This window comes from Misgurnus anguillicaudatus, chromosome 15, assembly GCF_027580225.2.
Source record: "Misgurnus anguillicaudatus chromosome 15, ASM2758022v2, whole genome shotgun sequence".
Classification (NCBI taxonomy): Eukaryota; Metazoa; Chordata; class Actinopteri; order Cypriniformes; family Cobitidae; genus Misgurnus; species Misgurnus anguillicaudatus.
In genome coordinates this window covers 33326741-33345466 of record NC_073351.2, presented here as the reverse complement: position 1 = coordinate 33345466, position 18726 = coordinate 33326741, and the positions used below count along the sequence as shown (strand labels likewise).

Sequence of the window (18726 nt, the reverse complement as noted above, 5' to 3'; positions counted from 1 at the left end):
TGATCTCTAACATACATTTCTTTACAAAAACGCAATTTTTTTAAGCTTTTTGCTCAAAATGTTGTATTTTTGAAGAGAAATATCCATATTTCAGTGGTTAAATTAAGTAGAAAAAGTAAGTATATAATGAAACGTTTTTTCCCCATTTTGTTTGTTTGTTTGTTTGTTTGTTTATTGCTTGTTTGAAAGCAGAGGGTGTGTTCTTTAATTTGATATAATTTGTATGTTTATATATTTATAGAAAATAATTTTTCCTGCAAGGAATTTTGTGAAAATTTTGTTAAAATCACAAAAATGCAGGTGGGCAACTTTTCTCAAAAAGGCTGGCGGTGAATGAGTTAAGATGCTTTTTCTTAATGAGCAAAACGACCCACGAAAATAAGTCTAGTTTTTAGACCAAAAGTATCACATTTAAGTGATTTTGTGCATAAAACAAGCTAAAAAATCTGCCAATGGGGTAAGCAAAATAATCTTGAACATTTTTCTTAAACACTAAGGGCCCTATTTTAACGATCTAAGCACATTGTCTAAAGCGCACAGCGCAACGTCTAAATGGGCGTGTCCGAATCCACTTTTGCTAATTTAACGACGGGAAAAATGATTTTTGCGCCGAGCGCATGGTCGAAAAGGGTAGGTCCTATTGTAATGGGAGTATTTTGGGCGTAACGTGCAGTAAACCAATGAGAGTCACAGCTCTCATTCCCTTTAAAAGCAAGTTGCGCTGGCGCTATGTCTAATCCCTATTTAGATGACGAACTTTGAAAACTGAAAAACTAAGCGGAGGAAGAAGATCCCCAGTTTAAGATTAATGTTAAATAATTGTGTTGTTTTTCACTTGTATTGAAATTGTTATTTTTTTATTAAAACCTTTAAAAGCCGTTTTCTTTTAGTCATGGAATTAAAAAAGCAGGCTTGTAATTGCTTTAAATGTATGCCTATCCAATATCATCAAAAATAATTTACAAGTATGTAAGATAAGGTTTGTACTCTAAAAATACTTTATTTGTAACAAACAGGAGATAAAGAAATTACAAACGGCTCTCCTCACGTTTCAGCACTTTGGACAGCGGTTTTTTTAGCAAAGAGTTTTTTTAAGCATTACTTACAAATGTTTCTCATCTCGCCATATCCACCGGTACATCATATACAATAAATTCGTGAGGTAGCATTAAAAAAAAACATTTAAAAACAGACGCATTTGTTTAAAGCAAAGCATTTATTTACTTATCAGGCTGCAGGTGAAGCAGCTCTTTGCGCCTTCTAACGTCTCATAATCAGTCCTCATCTATAAATATGTCCAAGAGACTCAGTAATAATCTCTTAAATTCAATCCTTTAATCTTTCATATTTAAAAGCATTTTTGTGCTGCTGCGCATTTATGTACTTTGTGATAAGCAAACCCGCGTTGTCCTCCCGTTTATAGGCGCATATTACTAATGCGCTCTTTAAATAACATAAAACATATTGCGCCATTGACTTTAGACTTTAGACCAGGTTTTTGTTGGTCAATGGCGTAGTCTATTTTAGTTGCCTCAAAATAGCAACGCGCCAACAATGCGCCTGAACACACCTCGTTTTTCAGACCAGAACGCCCATGGGCGCAAAGGGGGCGCAAATGCATTTGCTATTTAAACAACGCGGCGCTAAACGTGAAAATTAGGGTGGAAACTAGCGAAAGACACTTGCGTCGCGCATTGCGCTGCATTGCGCCGGGTGTAAGATAGAGCCCTAAATTATAGAAAAATTCAGGAAAAATTTGCTTACCCCATTGGCAGATTTGTTTGCTTGTTTTATGCAAAAAATCACTTAAATGTGATATTTTTGGTCTAAAAACTAGACTTATTTTCTTGGGTCGTTTTGCTCATTATCTTAATTTAAGATAAATTTTTAGATATTTTTTCTGAAAACAAGACAAAAATTCTAAGATTTTTTTTCTTGAAAATCCTTTTTTGCAGTGCAATAACAGGATACATTTACTTTTATGCATGTGGGTTACCTGGGATCAAACCCATGACCTTTGTGCTGCTATCATAATGCTTAACCAATTGAGCTATCCGTATATTTAGTCTGACATCATAATGCACCACTTCTATATAAATAAAAATAAACGCCTGTCGAGTTTGTGGTCTCGCTTGAAACGATTGGAGGCTTGAACCCAAAAACTGTATTCCGGACACAGTATTCCTTATGCTACAACTTAACAAGTGGATACTCATGAGTCCCGGATCTAATGCATATTCCAATCTCCAAAAGAAAATGCATATATGAAAGACCAATGGTAAGATTTATTTATCATTTCTCACCTTCACAAACTTCTCAGATGGTGCGAAACATCCCACACAGAGAGAAATGAGAATCCAGCCACGGGCGTGACTGCTTTTAGATGGATTCTGGGTCAGCTGCTTACAGATCTGACAGTAGATCTCATCTCTGATAGAAACAGCATGTTGCTTTTTTATGTCAAATCAAGTAATGTTATAGTCTTTATAGAGGAGTTTAATGATTTAAAATAATTGTGAGTGTGTCAGGTCTGACCTCAGGCCCGGTCGGAGGATACCATTGCCGATAATAAAGTGTAACTTCTCCAGGTTGGATGTGGGTCGATCCTCCAGCATGCTGTTCCCATGTACCGTATATTCACCATCATTCAGCCGTTTGGTCACCTAATACAAAAGAAAATGAATGAACAAAAAACTTTCTGTTTTTTTATGGTACACACACAGCATCACACAGACTGGATTTGATACATTTTACCTTTAAAGGTCACATATTATGCCCATTTTTACAAGAGAATCAAAACAGCATGTCTCATGAAACTGCTTTGGTTTAATGAGGATGAAATAAGGAGGAGGTGTTTTTTGTTGGGTGTCACACACTGCAAACACATATTTATGTCCAAACTTTGCATTTTGCATAATACAGCGGGGAAAATAAGTATTTGACACATCAGCATTTTTATTAGTAAGGGGATTTCTAAGTGGGCTATTGACACAAATTTAGACCAGATGTAGCCATCAAGCCAAATATTGAATTCATACAAAGAAATCGGAACATTTAAGTTGAGTCATAATAAAGTGAAATGACACAAGGAATAAGTATTGAACACACTTTATTTAAAGGAATAGTCCATTTTCTTAAAAGAAAAATCCAGATAATTTACTCACCACCATGTCATCCAAAATGTTGATGTCTTTCTTTGTTCAGTCGAGAAGAAATTATGTTTTTTGAGGAAAACATTGCAGGATTTTTTTCATTTTAATGTACTTTAATAGAGCCCAACATTTAATACTTAACTCAACACTTAACAGCTTTTTTAACAGAGTTTCAAAGCACTATAAACGATCCCAAACGAGACATAAGGGTCTTATCTAGTGAAACGATTGTCATTTTTGACAAGAAAAATAAAAAATATCCACTTTTAAACCACAACTTCTCGTCTGAAACCGGTCGTGATGCTATAGCGTGACCCCACGCAATACATCATGACGTCAAGAGGTCACAGAGGACGAACGCGAAACTCCGCCCCAGTGTTTACAAGTGTTGAGAAAGAGGATCGTTTTGACGTTGTTGGTTGTCGAATGATATTAATTAATGTCTTTGTGTCAGTTTATTGTTTACAATGGTCCGCAAATGTGCGTTTTATATATGTAACACGTGACCTCCCTACGTCACTACGCATTTACGTTAAGTCACGCTGGACCGGATCTAGACGAGAAGTTGTGCTTTAAAAGTGTATATTTGTTATTTTTATTGTCAAAGATGACAATCGTTTTGCTAGATAAGACCCTTATGCCTCGTTTGGGATCGTTTATAGTCCTTTGAAACTCCGTTGAAAAAAACTGTGAAGTGTTGAGTTAAGTATTAATTGTTGGTGTCTATTAAAGTCCATTAAAATGAGAAAAATCCTGGAATGTTTTCCTCAAAAAACATAATTTCTTCTCGACTGAACAAAGAAAGACATCAACATTTTGGATGACATGGTGGTGAGTAAATTATCTGGATTTTTCTTTTAAGAAAATGGAATATTCCTTTTAATAATTTATAGAAAAGCTTGAATTCAATATTTGGCTTGATGGCTACATCTGGTGGAAATTTTGTGTCAATAACCCACTTAGAAATCCTCTTACTGGTAAAAATGCTGGTGTGTCAAATACTTATTTTCCCCGCTGTATCTAGTGTTGTAGTCAAGACCACCTAATCCGAGACCAAGTCATGACCAAGACCAAGACAGGCCGAGACCGAGACAAGACCAAGACTTTAAAGGGTCGAGACCAAGTCAAGACCAAGATCATTGCAAGTCATAAACACTTATGATAAAATGTGGAATATGCATATTATTAGGCACTTCTTATCTGTGTGTGCGTGCGTGTTTGTGAGTGTATGCCATCAGAGAAGTTGATAAAATAATCAAAGGCATTGCAGATATGTGGGAATTTATCTTTGTCTATACGCAAATAAAAGTGAACAAACACTAAAGAGCTTAAATCAACTTAACCATTTATTCTGAACGGTCTTTCCATGGCTTGCCATCCACTTAACACAATGCAGGTGTTTTTTGTAATAAAATTACAAAAATTGTCATTGGAAGAAACTTAAACAATCCTTAAAAAAAATGGCAACATCATATGCCAAACCTGAATAAACTGCATAAAATTAATGATAAAAAATAAATTCGTGATGTGCCATCAGTTGTGGTCTTGACCGGTCTTGAAATAAAATTCAGAGTCCTCTTTGTCGATTCCAAGACGAGACCAAGACCTTTAAAAAGTGGTCTTGAGACCAGTCTCGAGAACTACAACACTACCATTTAAAGGTGCAGTGTGTAATTTTTAGAAGGATCTCTTGACAGAAATGCAAAATAATATACAAAACTATATTATCAGGGGTGTATAAGGACCTTTCATAATGAACCGTTATGTGTTTATTACCCAAGAACGAGATCTTTTTATCTAAATACACAGAGGGTCCCCTTACATGGAAGTCGCCATTTTTCTACAGAAGCCCTTAACGGACAATTTTTTTTACTAAGTTGTCTCCGACGATGACATGTTTGTCCGGTGGTGGCTACCATAGCTTCTCTATGTGTTTCAAAAGCGAGGGGTGAGCAGTGGACTAACACGTTGGTTGCAATTCGCAACCTCACCACTAGATGCCACTAAAATTTACACACTGCACCTTTAAACCCTTAACCAAAGCTTTCACTAAACACTTACATACATCTCATGAAACACTGTGGTAATAAAGCCCAAAATCTTGACGATCTTGATGAAAAGATACATTTAATGTAAAATTTAATTGATTGTTTTTAATTTTACATGTTTTTGAAAAATAGACGTCATTACCTTCAAACCTTTCAGTAAAAGATCCAATGATTTTGAAATGAAAAAGTTCTCTCTACTTCTGAAAATGAAATTTGCAGGAATGTTTTGCTCAGAAACACTGAGAGTGACTCATATCTGTTTGTGTTTTTATTGGATCTAAAGCTTCTCTAAGCTTTTGGAAATACGGCAGCATGGAAGCACGCATTGATACCATCACCATGGTAACAGCATCTCTTACCTCTTCTGTAATCTTTGATTTCTTCTTTAGGGTGAGTGACACAAGTTTGTGTCGTACACTGCTTTTCTTATGACTGTCTGTGTGAGAGTTCTGGAAGACGAGGACACATTAAAGAAACCATATCAATCTGACTATATGGCATTAACTAAGTGAGGAATAATTGATGACAGACCGTTAAATTATTAGATAATAATTCACACCCAAGGTAGAGCATTATTTTCATATAATTCAAATGATCGGAGTCTATTATTATTTCGCTTATACCATGCTTACCACAGACATTGCTCTGGTGGTTATTTTAGACATCTGACAGGTCAGGTGTCCGTTTATCGAAAAATAATGCATACCCATGGAACATTTCTTAACCAATCAGTATAAAGCATTAAACAGCCCTGTGGTATAACACACAATATTTGTCGTAAACTCTTCATTTTTACTCTCTCACCTCTCCCTCTCCCTGCAAAGCCTGCAGCTCTCTCTTGTATGTTTTCTTGCCAAGCGTCTCGTAAATTTTGGTCATGACGGGAATCTTCTCGCTGCCGTCACTGATGGCCGTGTGATATTTAGGTTCTGGTAGGTCGCCCATAAACCTCAGTATCGTGATCCACACGGCCAGGGCAGCCTGGAGGACGAGATAAACCTCACTGTTAAAATCTCTCATCGGGAACACACATACGAAGCCTTAATAGATCAAAGGTTGAAGGTCACATACCAACTGGTCTCCTTCATCTTCATGAAACAGCAAGGGTTGTTTGAGCGGCCGTCGTACGTAAGTGCACGTGGTCGTTCCCTGAAAATACGTGGCGGAGAACTTGGCAAATTTGTACTCGGACAGGTCTTCCTCATCTTCTTCCGGTAGAGGAAGAGCTTCGTCCAGGTCGTCTTCCTGGAGTTCCCGGTGTGTTCTCTCCAGATCCTGAAGAAGATGCATCATCAAAAGAAAAAATCATAAATTGTTATCTTAAGAAGTGACATTAAATAAAAGTAAAAATGAAGCCACTAAACCCTTACCTCAAATCCAGCTGGTGCTTGGCCCTCCTGACCAGGAAAAGAGTTTGTGGTACCCAGAAATCCAAACATCTTGTCTACCATATCAGAGTCATTGACCGGCTCGTGTCGAGCTCTCTCCATCTGATCCAACATTTCTTTCTTTCTCCTGGCCTCCTCTCGCTCCTTCTTCTCTCGTTCGGCATCCTCCCGTGCCAGCTGAGCCAAACGCTCCTGGTGTTTCCTCTCAGCCTCCTCTTTGGCCTTCCTGGCGCTCATCTTGTTCTTGAGCTTCTGCTCATCGGCCAGACGCATCTTTTCTGCTTCTAAACGTCGGCGGTACTGAGGAACAAAGAGGAACGGTGAGAGGTCTGAGATTTATCACATAAGCAGAATAAGATGTTTTGTTCTTGGTAACACAAATGCATTTTTGTTTTGTGGTCTGAACAGGAATATTTGATCCAAATATCAGATATCTGTCAATGCTATTCATAAAGACAGCAGTGTAAACATGACAGATCAAAGCAATCTGAAGGAGTTTGACTATTATGGTAATGGTTAAGCAATCTCCTCACCTCTCCTTTAAGTCTCTTATAAAGTCTTCGGGCGATCATGCCCCTCGTGTAGGCCTGGATGGTGATGACGGCCCAGAGTCGATGTCTGAACGCCCGTCGAACCAGACAACCTCGACAGCGCCCCTGAAACAACGTAATCCTTTGTCGTGCAACGTGATATGTGTGGTAGAGTTTACGAGATCGATACAAGGCCTGCAGACGTGAGAATCCAGCTCGCATCTGTGGGACAGAAGAGAAAAGCTTTATAAGCTTGACTCTAGATGGTCGATTTATTTTTTGTCTGTAAAAAAACAGGACCGACCGCTCCGTAATTCTTCCGGCAGTAATAACCTCTCCATCTCTTCTGGATCAACATGGCTGACTTCTTCATTTTCAGGAAATTGGATCTGGGGAAAGAAAATAACGTATATGTTCGTAAAAACATGCATAATGTTTGTAAAACATTATGTGAAATGTTATTATTGCATCACAGAACATCAGTAGTAAACATCAGTAAATCTCACCTGTCTTTAAAACCTCGCACCACTTTCTGAATGAGAATGACCTTGTCGGTTATGGCTTTATCTCGTTCAATTTCCAAAAGCATATCATGATGATCCTGCAAAAGGTAGAGAGATATTCAAACATCCTATTTAAATAACAGGGTATAAGAAGACACGGTGACACATCCGTAAATACAACACAGTCTCAATTATTATATAGCCACAAAAAAATGAAGAGACCACTCCAGTTTTGCTTTTAATTATAATTTCTACATCTATTGTGGCCATTTCAGTCCAGCATCTGTTAAATTTCAACAAAAGCAAACCTCAGGAGTGACAAAGTCATCCAACAGCAATGTAAAAGGGCTTATCACGAAAAGTAAAGTTTTTAAACATCTCAGATTTCAATATTTGGTTGTTTAAACACTCATGCAAAGTCTCGGTTTAAGTTTTTTTAGAAAACTTTTTATTATTTTTAGTGCTGTGAAAAGATTTATCTAGATTAATCGCATACAAAATAAAAGTAATTTTTTTGCATAATATACAAGTGTGTGCTGTGCGTAATTATTATGTATATATAAATACACACACATTCATGTATTTATTTAGGAAACATTTACATGCGTAAATATATTTATTTGTATATACACATACACACATTAATAAAAAAAAATTTATAAATAAAAAATTGGATTGTTTATATGTATGTGTGTGTTTAGAAATATACATAATAATTACACACAACACACACACACACACACACACACACACATATACTACGCAAAAAATAAATTTTATTTTGTATGCGATTAATCTAGATTAATCTTTGCCCAGCTCTAATTATTTTTCATAGTTAAGTAAGTGAAAATTTAAAAATTGTCACGTCCGTAATGTTGTTTCTTCCTCATAAATGCGCATACAAAATTAAATTAAAATATTTATATATATATTTTTCCCTTCTTAAAATTCAGGGTTACTCATTTTTGGATTGTCCAAAAATACATGTAAAGATTAGCATTGTGTTGTTTAAAAATGAATATAAACTTGTTTTCTATGCAGTATTCAAGATCTGAAAACATTGCATCTTTTTGTCTTTTGTTTTTTTTGTTTGTTTAGTTTTTTGCAAGTAAATGCAATGAAAACATTATTTTTATTAGGAATTTGCCAGAAATGTTGTCGGTAGTTGACAGAATGAAACAAAAAATTATAATTTTACTGTCACATGCATAAATAGTCAATTAAGAATACGTAAAAAATAATCTTAAAGTGGTCTCTTAATTTTTTTTGCGGTTGTATACTGTAAGAAAAATTTCACATAATTGTCACTGTCATTTAGTTCATTTGTGACCCTGGCCTGGGCCACAAAACCAGTCATAAGGCTAATTTTCAATTGAGATGTATAATTTCAGATAAGCTTTCTATTAAATAATAAGCTTAATTGTCAGGACCAGTGTTATGGAAAGTTACTTTTAAAAGTAATGCATTAGTTACTTCCCAAAAAAGTAACTAATTACTTTTCATGGAGAGTAATACTTAAGTTACTTTTACGTTATATTTTCTTACTTGGATGAGGCTTGATCTCGTTCAGGCCTTGCAGGTTCTGTGTTCAAAAATTGCATATTTTCATTGCAAAAATGTCAAGTTCTGGCCTGTCATGTCCGTTTCTAACTTAAACTATTCCTGCTCACGCACCCACGCATACAGTGTGTAATTTTACGTGACTCGTTCAGTTTAATTCAGTACATTATGTTTTTTTTATAAAATTAATTAAACTGAAAAGTAACATGCATTACTTATTTTAAAAAGTAACTCAAATATTAATGTGTACATTTATAAAGTAAAGCGTTACTTTACTCGTTACTTCAGAAAAGTAATATTATTATGTAATGCATGTTACTTGTAATGCATTACCCCCAACACTGGTTAGGACAATATTTGTCTGAGATACAACAATGTGAAAATCTGGATGCAAAAAATCTAACTATATTGAGAAAATTGCCCTTAAAGTTGTCCAAATGAAGTCCTTTGCAACACATATTACTAATGATAAATAATTTTTATATATTTAAAGTAGGAAATGTATAAAATATCTTCATGGAACGTGATCTTTACTATTTTTAGCATAAAAAAATTGATAATACAGCATTCATACAACGAATTGTTGGCTATTGCTGCAAATATACACTATTAACGATTTCCCTGTATTTTTACAGTACGGTACTGGCAGCACGGTTGCCAGTAAGTTACTGTATTTTGGTTTTACAGTACTGTACTGTAATACAGTTTTACAGTACACACTAGTACTGTATAGTTACAAAGCAGTACTTTACTTTATTTTTACAATATTTTGTTTACGGTAATTTACTGTAATGTCTATATTGACCCATACTCATGCCACTTATGACTGATTTTGTGGTCAAGGCTCACATATATTTGGCTTTAATGTTTGTACAATATACAGTAGGTTGAAAACATGCGTTTCTGTAAATAAATTATTTACATTGATGCATTTAATTAATAGATGCTTTTATCCAAAGTGACTACAGTGCATTCAATCTACACATTTCATCAGCATGTGTGCTTTTTGAGATCGAACCCACAAACTTTGCCCGTCTGATGCAATTCTCTGAGCTACAGGAATATTTTGAACTGTCTCAGACTGAATTGTGCTGGACAATATGATACAGACATGTCAGTCATCTGAACATTACAGCAGGTTATTAACAAGCCTCATATTGATTTGCATCTCTCATAATACTTTGGTGTCTCTGCTTCCGGTCAGTAAGTACTGACAGCTTTCTCTCTTCCTTCCTGCTGAGTGAGTTTTCCTGTTTAGGAGAACTGGACACCATGATAAAGACTAACTGACGGGAAAACTCACGCTGGCAATTTAGGAATGGACAAGCTAGTTCCTGATCTTTGACCTCTGACAGAGGACGGTGTTTCCGGCCCCAGAAAAACAAAGCAAAATATGGCGGCCAATATTGTTTTGAGTTTGACACAAGACTGCAAAAACTCAAACACAGCTTAACAACGATGACCTAATGTTTCCATGAGTTATGCAAAGTCAAAATATCATATATATTTATAGAGCGCTTTTTTACGATGATGCATGAATCGCAAAGAAACCACAGAAATGCATACATTTATAAATGCATCTTTGTGTTCTTGTACTGATGATGTGTCACAAGTGGTCTCTTGTCTTACATCCCAGTTTTATTTCTTTAATGTATAAATGAAAACCCAGAAGTAAAATACCTTCAGGAATATCTTGGTCTTTCCCATCTGCCAGTCATCATCTCGACCCAAAACAGCTTCAGCGATCCGCTGGCAGGTTCCTCTCAGGTCCTCCTAAGAGACAAATATAGTAAACATGATCATCTGAAAGTACCATACAGTACACTTTTAGTACAAACTAATGAAATGACAAAAGTAATCTAAAATAACATCATATTTAAATACTTCAAAAATGTTAAAATCTTCTTTACCTGTTTGTATGCAGGTTTCACTCCAGGCATCAAAACACGATATCTGTCCACAAACTCAACGAAAGTGTAACGAATGGGATATCCGGCCCGGCGGATCCGGATGGTCTCCATCATTCCAGAATACCGGAGCTGCCTCACACACAGCTCTCGATCAAACAGCTGGAGAAAGATTAAGGTATGCTCAGATAAAAACTGTCAAACTTGCAGCCCAAAAAAAAAATGGACAGTTGATGAGTTATCTCAAACTGGTTTAACTCACCATGGGCTTCTTGAACTCGTTGGGTTTGATGCAGCGGACGAAAAATGGCTGACAGACGCTCAATGTGCGCATCAACAGCTCGAGAGATCGCTTGAACTGACTGCTCAGTGTCGGTGAACGTTTTCTGGTCTCCGCCCCCTGTCCATCAGGAAACACACAGAGGACACATGCACTTTAAAAAGACTATCAGGAACAGTGGTGAGCAGAGGTCAAGATGATTGTTTTAAATGTCTCTTTTACAGTTTTCCATTTCCTCATTCATATCCTCTGTTTAATTACTGAAAAATTATGGTGCTTAAAAGGTTCCTTTAAAGCGATGCCATAGAAGAACCATTTTTGGAACCATTCAGTCAAAGGTTCTTAGAAGAACCATTGTGCATAAGACCGACATGGCACCTTCATAATCATGACATGATCATGAGATTTCATGCATGTTTATGAGAACTGTCATTAAGTTTCATTTGTTCAATTATCGACACCGATACCTCATAACTTGTCATAAATCTGTCATAGACATGACATAGCAGAATAATTATCAAACTTAAGTAACTACCTAGCTTTATGGGTTAATGTTACAATAAACTGTCATTAAAATGTCATTAAGTGTTAATACCCTGTCAAATTGTTTTATAGCAGCATCATGAATATTTTTCTTGACCTCAACTACATTGGTACAAATTGAACTTGTCATTAAAATGTCATTAAGTGTTAATACTCTTAATTAATTTAAAATACCTTAACAAAATGCAACAGCCACGTCAAAAGATTATTCTTAACTTTATGTATGTGCACAATACATAGAACACTGCCAACTAACAGAACATGTTCTTTTTCACAAAGAAAGTTTAGAAATTTTCTGACATAGAAGAAAAAATGAACAAAATATTTAATTAATTTAATTAACTGTTTTCCAGCAATATGGACCCAACACTGCATAGCTTAACCTGTTATTGTACTGTTTTCATTTTATTTTAGATGCATCTGATGAATTCTATCAATTTTAATTATTATTATTATTATTATTATTATTATTATTATTATTATTGGATGATTAATTTTATTTTTTCTAACACCTGGAGGAAACATTATGAATTGAAGAATATTCATAACGCTGTTATAAAACTATTTGACAGTATTAACACTATTTGAGTATTAACACTTAATGACATTTTAATGACAAATTATATTTGTATTACTGTAGTTGATGTCAAGAAAAATATTTATGGTGCTATTATAAAACTATTTGACAGAGTATTAACACTTAACATTTTAATGACAAATTATATTTGTATTACTGTAGTTGAGGTCAAGAAAAATACTCATGACGCTGTTATAAAACTATTTGACAGAGTATTTACACTTAATGACATTTTAATGACAAATTATATTTGTATTACTGTAGTTGAAGTCAAGAAAAATATTCATGATGTTGTTATAAAACTATTTGACAGAGTATTAACACTTAACATTTTAATGACAAATTATATTTGTATCACTGTAGTTGAGGTCAAGAAAAATACTCATGACGCTGTTATAAAACTATTTGACAGAGTATTAACACTTAATAACATTTTAATGACAAATTAAATTTGTATTACTGTAGTTGAGGTCAAGAAAAATACTCATGACACTGTTATAAAACTATTTGACAGAGAATTTACACTTAATGACATTTTAATGACAAATTACATTTGTATTACTGTAGTTGAGGTCAAGAAAAATATTCATGATGTTGTTATAAAACTATTTGACAGAGTATTAACACTTAACATTTTAATGACAAATTATATTTGTATCACTGTAGTTGAGGTCAAGAAAAATACTCATGACGCTGTTATAAAACTATTTGACAGAGTATTAACACTTAATAACATTTTAATGACAAATTAAATTTGTATTACTGTAGTTGAGGTCAAGAAAAATACTCATGACGCTGTTATAAAACTATTTGACAGAGTATTTACACTTAATGACATTTTAATGACAAATTATATTTGTATTACTGTAGTTGAGGTCAAGAAAAATATTCATGATGTTGTTATAAAACTATTTGACAGAGTATTAACACTTAACATTTTAATGACAAATTATATTTGTATCACTGTAGTTGAGGTCAAGAAAAATACTCATGACGCTGTTATAAAACTATTTGACAGAGTATTAACACTTAATAACATTTTAATGACAAATTAAATTTGTATTACTGAAGTTGAGGTCAAGAAAAATACTCATGACGCTGTTATAAAACTATTTGACAGAGTATTTACACTTAATGACATTTTAATGACAAATTATATTTTTACTATTGTAGTTGAGGTCAAGAAAAATATTTATGGTGCTATTTTAAAACTATTTGACAGAGTATTAACACTTATTGACATTTTAATAGCAAATTATATTTGTACCACTGTAGTTGAGGTCAAGAAGAAAAATATTCATGACGCTGTTATAAAACTATTTGACAGAGTATTAACACTTAATTACATTTTAATGGCAAATTATATTTGTATTACTGTAGTTGAGGTCAAGAAAAATATTCACGATTTTATTATAAAACTATTTCACAGAATATTAACACTTATTGACATTTTAATGGCAAATTATATTTGTATCACTGTAGTTGAGGTCAAGAAAAATACTCATGACGCTGTTATAAAACTATTTGACAGAGTATTAACACTTAATAACATTTTAATGACAAATTAAATTTGTATTACTGAAGTTGAGGTCAAGAAAAATACTCATGACGCTGTTATAAAACTATTTGACAGAGTGTTTACACTTAATGACATTTTAATGACAAATTATATTTTTACTATTGTAGTTGAGGTCAAGAAAAATATTTATGGTGCTATTTTAAAACTATTTGACAGAGTATTAACACTTAATAACATTTTAATGACAAATTATATTTGTATTACTGTAGTTGAGGTCAAGAAAAATACTCATGACGCTGTTATAAAACTATTTGACAGAGTATTAACACTTAACATTTTAATGACAAATTATATTTGTATCACTGTAGTTGAGGTCAAGAAAAATACTCATGACGCTGTTATAAAACTATTTGACAGAGTATTAACACTTAATAACATTTTAATGACAAATTAAATTTGTATTACTGTAGTTGAGGTCAAGAAAAATACTCATGACGCTGTTATAAAACTATTTGACAGAGTATTTACACTTAATGACATTTTAATGACAAATTATATTTTTACTATTGTAGTTGAGGTCAAGAAAAATATTTATGGTGCTATTTTAAAACTATTTGACAGAGTATTAACACTTAATGACATTTTAATGACAAATTATATTTGTACCACTGTAGTTGAGGTCAAGAAAAATACTCATGACGCTGTTATAAAATTATTTGACAGAGTATTAACACTTAATGACATTTTAATGACAAATTATATTTGTACTACTGTAGTTGAGGTCAAGAAAAATATTTATGGTGCTATTATAAAACTATTTGACAGAGTATTAACACTTAATAACATTTTAATGACAAATTATATTTGTATCACTGTAGTTGAGGTCAAGAAAAATATTTATGGTGCTATTATAAAACTATTTGACAGAGTATGAACACTTAATAACATTTTAATGACAAATTATATTTGTACTTCTGTAGTTGAGGTCAAGAAAAATATTTATGGTGCTATTATAAAACTATTTGACAGAGTATGAACACTTAATAACATTTTAATGACAAATTATATTTGTACTTCTGTAGTTGAGGTCAAGAAAACTACTCATGACGCTGTTATAAAATTATTTGACAGAGTATTAACACTTAATGACATTTTAATGACAAATTATATTTGTATTACTGTAGTTGAGGTCAAGAAAAATATAAATGACGCTGTTATAAAATTATTTGACAGAGTATTAACCCTTAATGACATTTTAATGACAAATTATATTTGTATCACTGGTAAAAAGTGGTCAGTTATGTTGTCTTGATAATGTTATGATGTATGGGTTTATGCCAAGTTGTCATAACAAAGATATCTCAAACAATGTCATATTTGCATTAAAACTGACATAATTACACTTAATGACAGTTGTCATAAACATGTATAAAATCTCCTTCATGTTCATGACACGTGTCATGTCGTGATTTGTGAATGTGTCATGTCGGTCTTGTGAACACCCCTTCAAGTAAAGTGTTACCGAACCATTTCTTCCTTATCTTTTATAATCTAAAAACCATTTTTCACCTACACATGACACTTTTTTGAAATAGAAATTTTAGCAAAAAATGGTTCTTTCAATGCCATTGAAAAGCACCTTTATTTTAAAGGGGTCATATGATGCAATTTCATGTTTTCTTCATCTTTGGAGTGTTAAAAGCTGTTTGCGCATATAGAAGATCCATAAAGATGCAAAGATTTAAGTCTTTGCAAATAAAGATTTTTGAGCGCGATGCTAATGGTCTAATCAGATTCAATGTATTATGCTAAGCTATGCTAAAAGTGCTACTGCAAGACCCAGAGATCAGCTGAATGGATTTCAAAAAGGTAAAAATCAGGGGTGCTCTGGGGAGCTGGAAAATGAGAATATTTAAAAAAAAAGTGGAAACAGATGGAAAGGGTTAAACTCAACTAGGCAGTGGCATAAACCACTCCATGTTAGAGCAATGTAAGAACTCAATTACTAACCAAACGTCTGTAGTGAAGTATTAGTGGTTAAAATCTTTTTACCTCCTTTAAGACCGAAGTTAGCATTCAGATCTACTGAACAGTAGTTGTTAGCAGTATGAACTACTTTTAGTTTCTATAAGTAACATCATGGTGCTCTTTAGTGTTCGTGATTTGTTAATAAACACAATGTGAAGCTGAACGTGGTATACAAACATACAGAATGTGACAGTATGAGCATCTATTTTTTACCTTATGCAGTAAACCTGTTGTGCCAAGACTGGCACCAGGCACATAACCACATAAAAACTGACCCCACATTTCAAAGACAGAAAAGAAAAAATATTTACAGTGACTTGTCAACCCATGTATGTTTAAAAAAAATAATAATAATAAATTCAATGTTTCTTTAAACTAAATTCATTTTAAAGAGATGAAACGAGTTGGAGATGTTACCATAGCCACGTCAGCCTGAAAGATCTGCTTGATGAATTTGTTCTTGGATGAGTGTACGAGTTGAATGATGTCACCATGAAGAGTATCTCGATTCTTCTCCAAAAACCCTGCACGGACACAATAACCACAAAGACATTCATAAATATAGTCAACGTAACATAACAAATTTATTATATCACAAAGTCACAAAGATCAACCAGCATTGTGAAGTGTTTTAAAGTAGACTCTTTCCTTTTCAGAGAGACCTCGACATTTTATCTTTTTGTACTGAATTTCCATTTTTATACCGAAATTTTTAACCATTTCAGATGTCAGAAATGAATCAAGCATAACATTGAACCAATAGAACTTTGTTTTATATAAATTAAGAATCTGAATAAAACAAATAAAGTACTTTGATATATTTTCTGCCTTGTAAAACAGTCAATTTGTAACTTCATAGATAACAACAATTATTCGATTTTGGCGATCATCAATACTGTTAGTTTAAAGCAGCTGTAATCCGCATTGGAGCTGCTGAATTCGGCACAGATCCGCCCCCAGAGTCGTCTGCTGTCTGAGTAGTGTTTGTGGCCTTTAGGTTTCTGGGGTTTTCAAACCTTTTTGTCAGTCAAACCCTTGAACTAAATTATTTACGTTAAGTACCCCTTGAGATTTTAAGTAATAATTTAAAAGCACATTTGCAAATATAAAAACTTTTTTTTTCCATTCGTTTTAAAGTTTTATTCGTATTATTTTTCAGTTATTGTTATTATAATCTGTGATTGGACCTTTATCTGGTACATTTATTTTACTGGTACTGTCCAATTTTGCATGAGTTCTCATTTTTCTAATATATTGTAGTGTTAATGGTCACATGAGATGCAGATTAAACAAATGAAATATATATTTTTGTAAGTGTTTTATTTAGATTTTTAATGTAAAAATAAATGATTTACATTTTATAATTTAATTGTAATGAATGCATTTTTTTCATCAACTCATGAGCCCACTGCAATTCATTTGCCAAACAGCAGGGATTCTCAAAGTGATAAGTGAATTGTGGTCTGTTTGTTATAACCAAAACATGTTGCCTTTGAAACACTGATACGCAATTTCTACATAACACTAGTTTAAATATATATGAACAGTTTCGTTGCAAAACGAGATAACCACCGTTTTTTTAATTGTTCAGAAATCTCGTTTTTTGGTTGTGCATTCCAATTAATTTCAATGCAACTGCAGTTGGTTTGTTTTGATTTAAACCTTCACAACTTAAAAAATACAGCTAAGTAGCACCATAAAACAAAATAATAACATGATAACATAATAATAAACATGTTTTGACAAAAATGTTAAAAAATGGATTTATCTCGTTTTGCAACGAAACTCTTCATATATACATTAGATTTAACACACTTGTAAGGCACACTGACCTTTTGTCTCGTAGTACACAACACCAGCAAAGTGCTGGATACCAAACTGTGTTTCATACGTGTTTTTGGGAGGAATGTAGTTTGTGTTGAGTTTGTGTTGAGAGTTCAGTTTGTTCAGCATGGTGGTGTCTGTACCCTACAACAAAATAAATAAAAAGCATTATCACATTTCAACTCAACGTTGGGTCAAAAGGGGACGAACCCAACCTGTTGGGTTGTAATTTAACCTATGCTGGGTTGTTTAACCCAAAGTTGTGCTGAAAATAACCCAGCATTTTTTAAGTATAAATCATCTTTCTATCTCTCTAACCTTGGGAAACTTGCTCTCTTCATCTATAAGCGAGATGATGTTCATGGGCTTTATGGCGATCATGTCTAAAGCGTCCTGGTTGTCTGTGAACTCGATGTGTTGCCAGTTGATGTTCTCTAGGTTATATTCCTCCTGTTCCAGTTTAAAAACATGACGGACGAAGAACTGCTGCAGGTTCTCATTGGCAAAGTTGATACACAGCTGTTCAAAGCTGGAGGAGAGAAAGAGTTAAATCGATGAAGGTCACCACATTACAGACATGCAATACACCAAACCCAGTCATAAGGGTACATTTTTTAAATGTTTCAATAGAGTTGAAATCTCAATAAATACGCTTTCCATTGATGTATGGTTTGTTACGATAGGACAATATTTGGCTGAGATACAGCTATGTGAAAATCTGGAATCTGAGGCTAGAAAAAAACTTAATTAACTTTAAATATTACTAATTATAAATAAATTTTTACTATATTTACAGTAGGAAATTTACAAAATATCTTTATGGAACATGATCTTTAATTAATATCCAAATCTTTTTTGGCATAAAAA

At 33.6% G+C, this 18726-nt stretch overlaps 1 protein-coding gene across 8 annotated transcripts in view; it reads right to left on the bottom strand.

Moving 5' to 3' along the window:
• The window catches only part of myo7aa (myosin VIIAa), a 60434-nt gene that overhangs the window by 16828 nt on the left and 24880 nt on the right, over positions 1–18726 (bottom strand). For all 8 annotated transcript variants that reach the window (XM_055174256.2, XM_073853835.1, XM_073853836.1 and 5 more), the window contains 15 exons: positions 18178–18388; positions 17868–18003; positions 16453–16559; positions 11351–11488; positions 11092–11250; positions 10862–10954; positions 7625–7719; positions 7423–7507; positions 7122–7340; positions 6571–6888; positions 6272–6475; positions 6005–6181; positions 5560–5649; positions 2536–2663; positions 2304–2430 (listed from right to left, as the gene is read on the bottom strand). In XM_055174256.2, the coding sequence (XP_055030231.1) occupies positions 2304–2430; positions 2536–2663; positions 5560–5649; positions 6005–6181; positions 6272–6475; positions 6571–6888; positions 7122–7340; positions 7423–7507; positions 7625–7719; positions 10862–10954; positions 11092–11250; positions 11351–11488; positions 16453–16559; positions 17868–18003; positions 18178–18388 (2287 nt within the window). The remainder of the gene's footprint in view (positions 1–2303; positions 2431–2535; positions 2664–5559; positions 5650–6004; positions 6182–6271; positions 6476–6570; positions 6889–7121; positions 7341–7422; positions 7508–7624; positions 7720–10861; positions 10955–11091; positions 11251–11350; positions 11489–16452; positions 16560–17867; positions 18004–18177; positions 18389–18726) is intronic.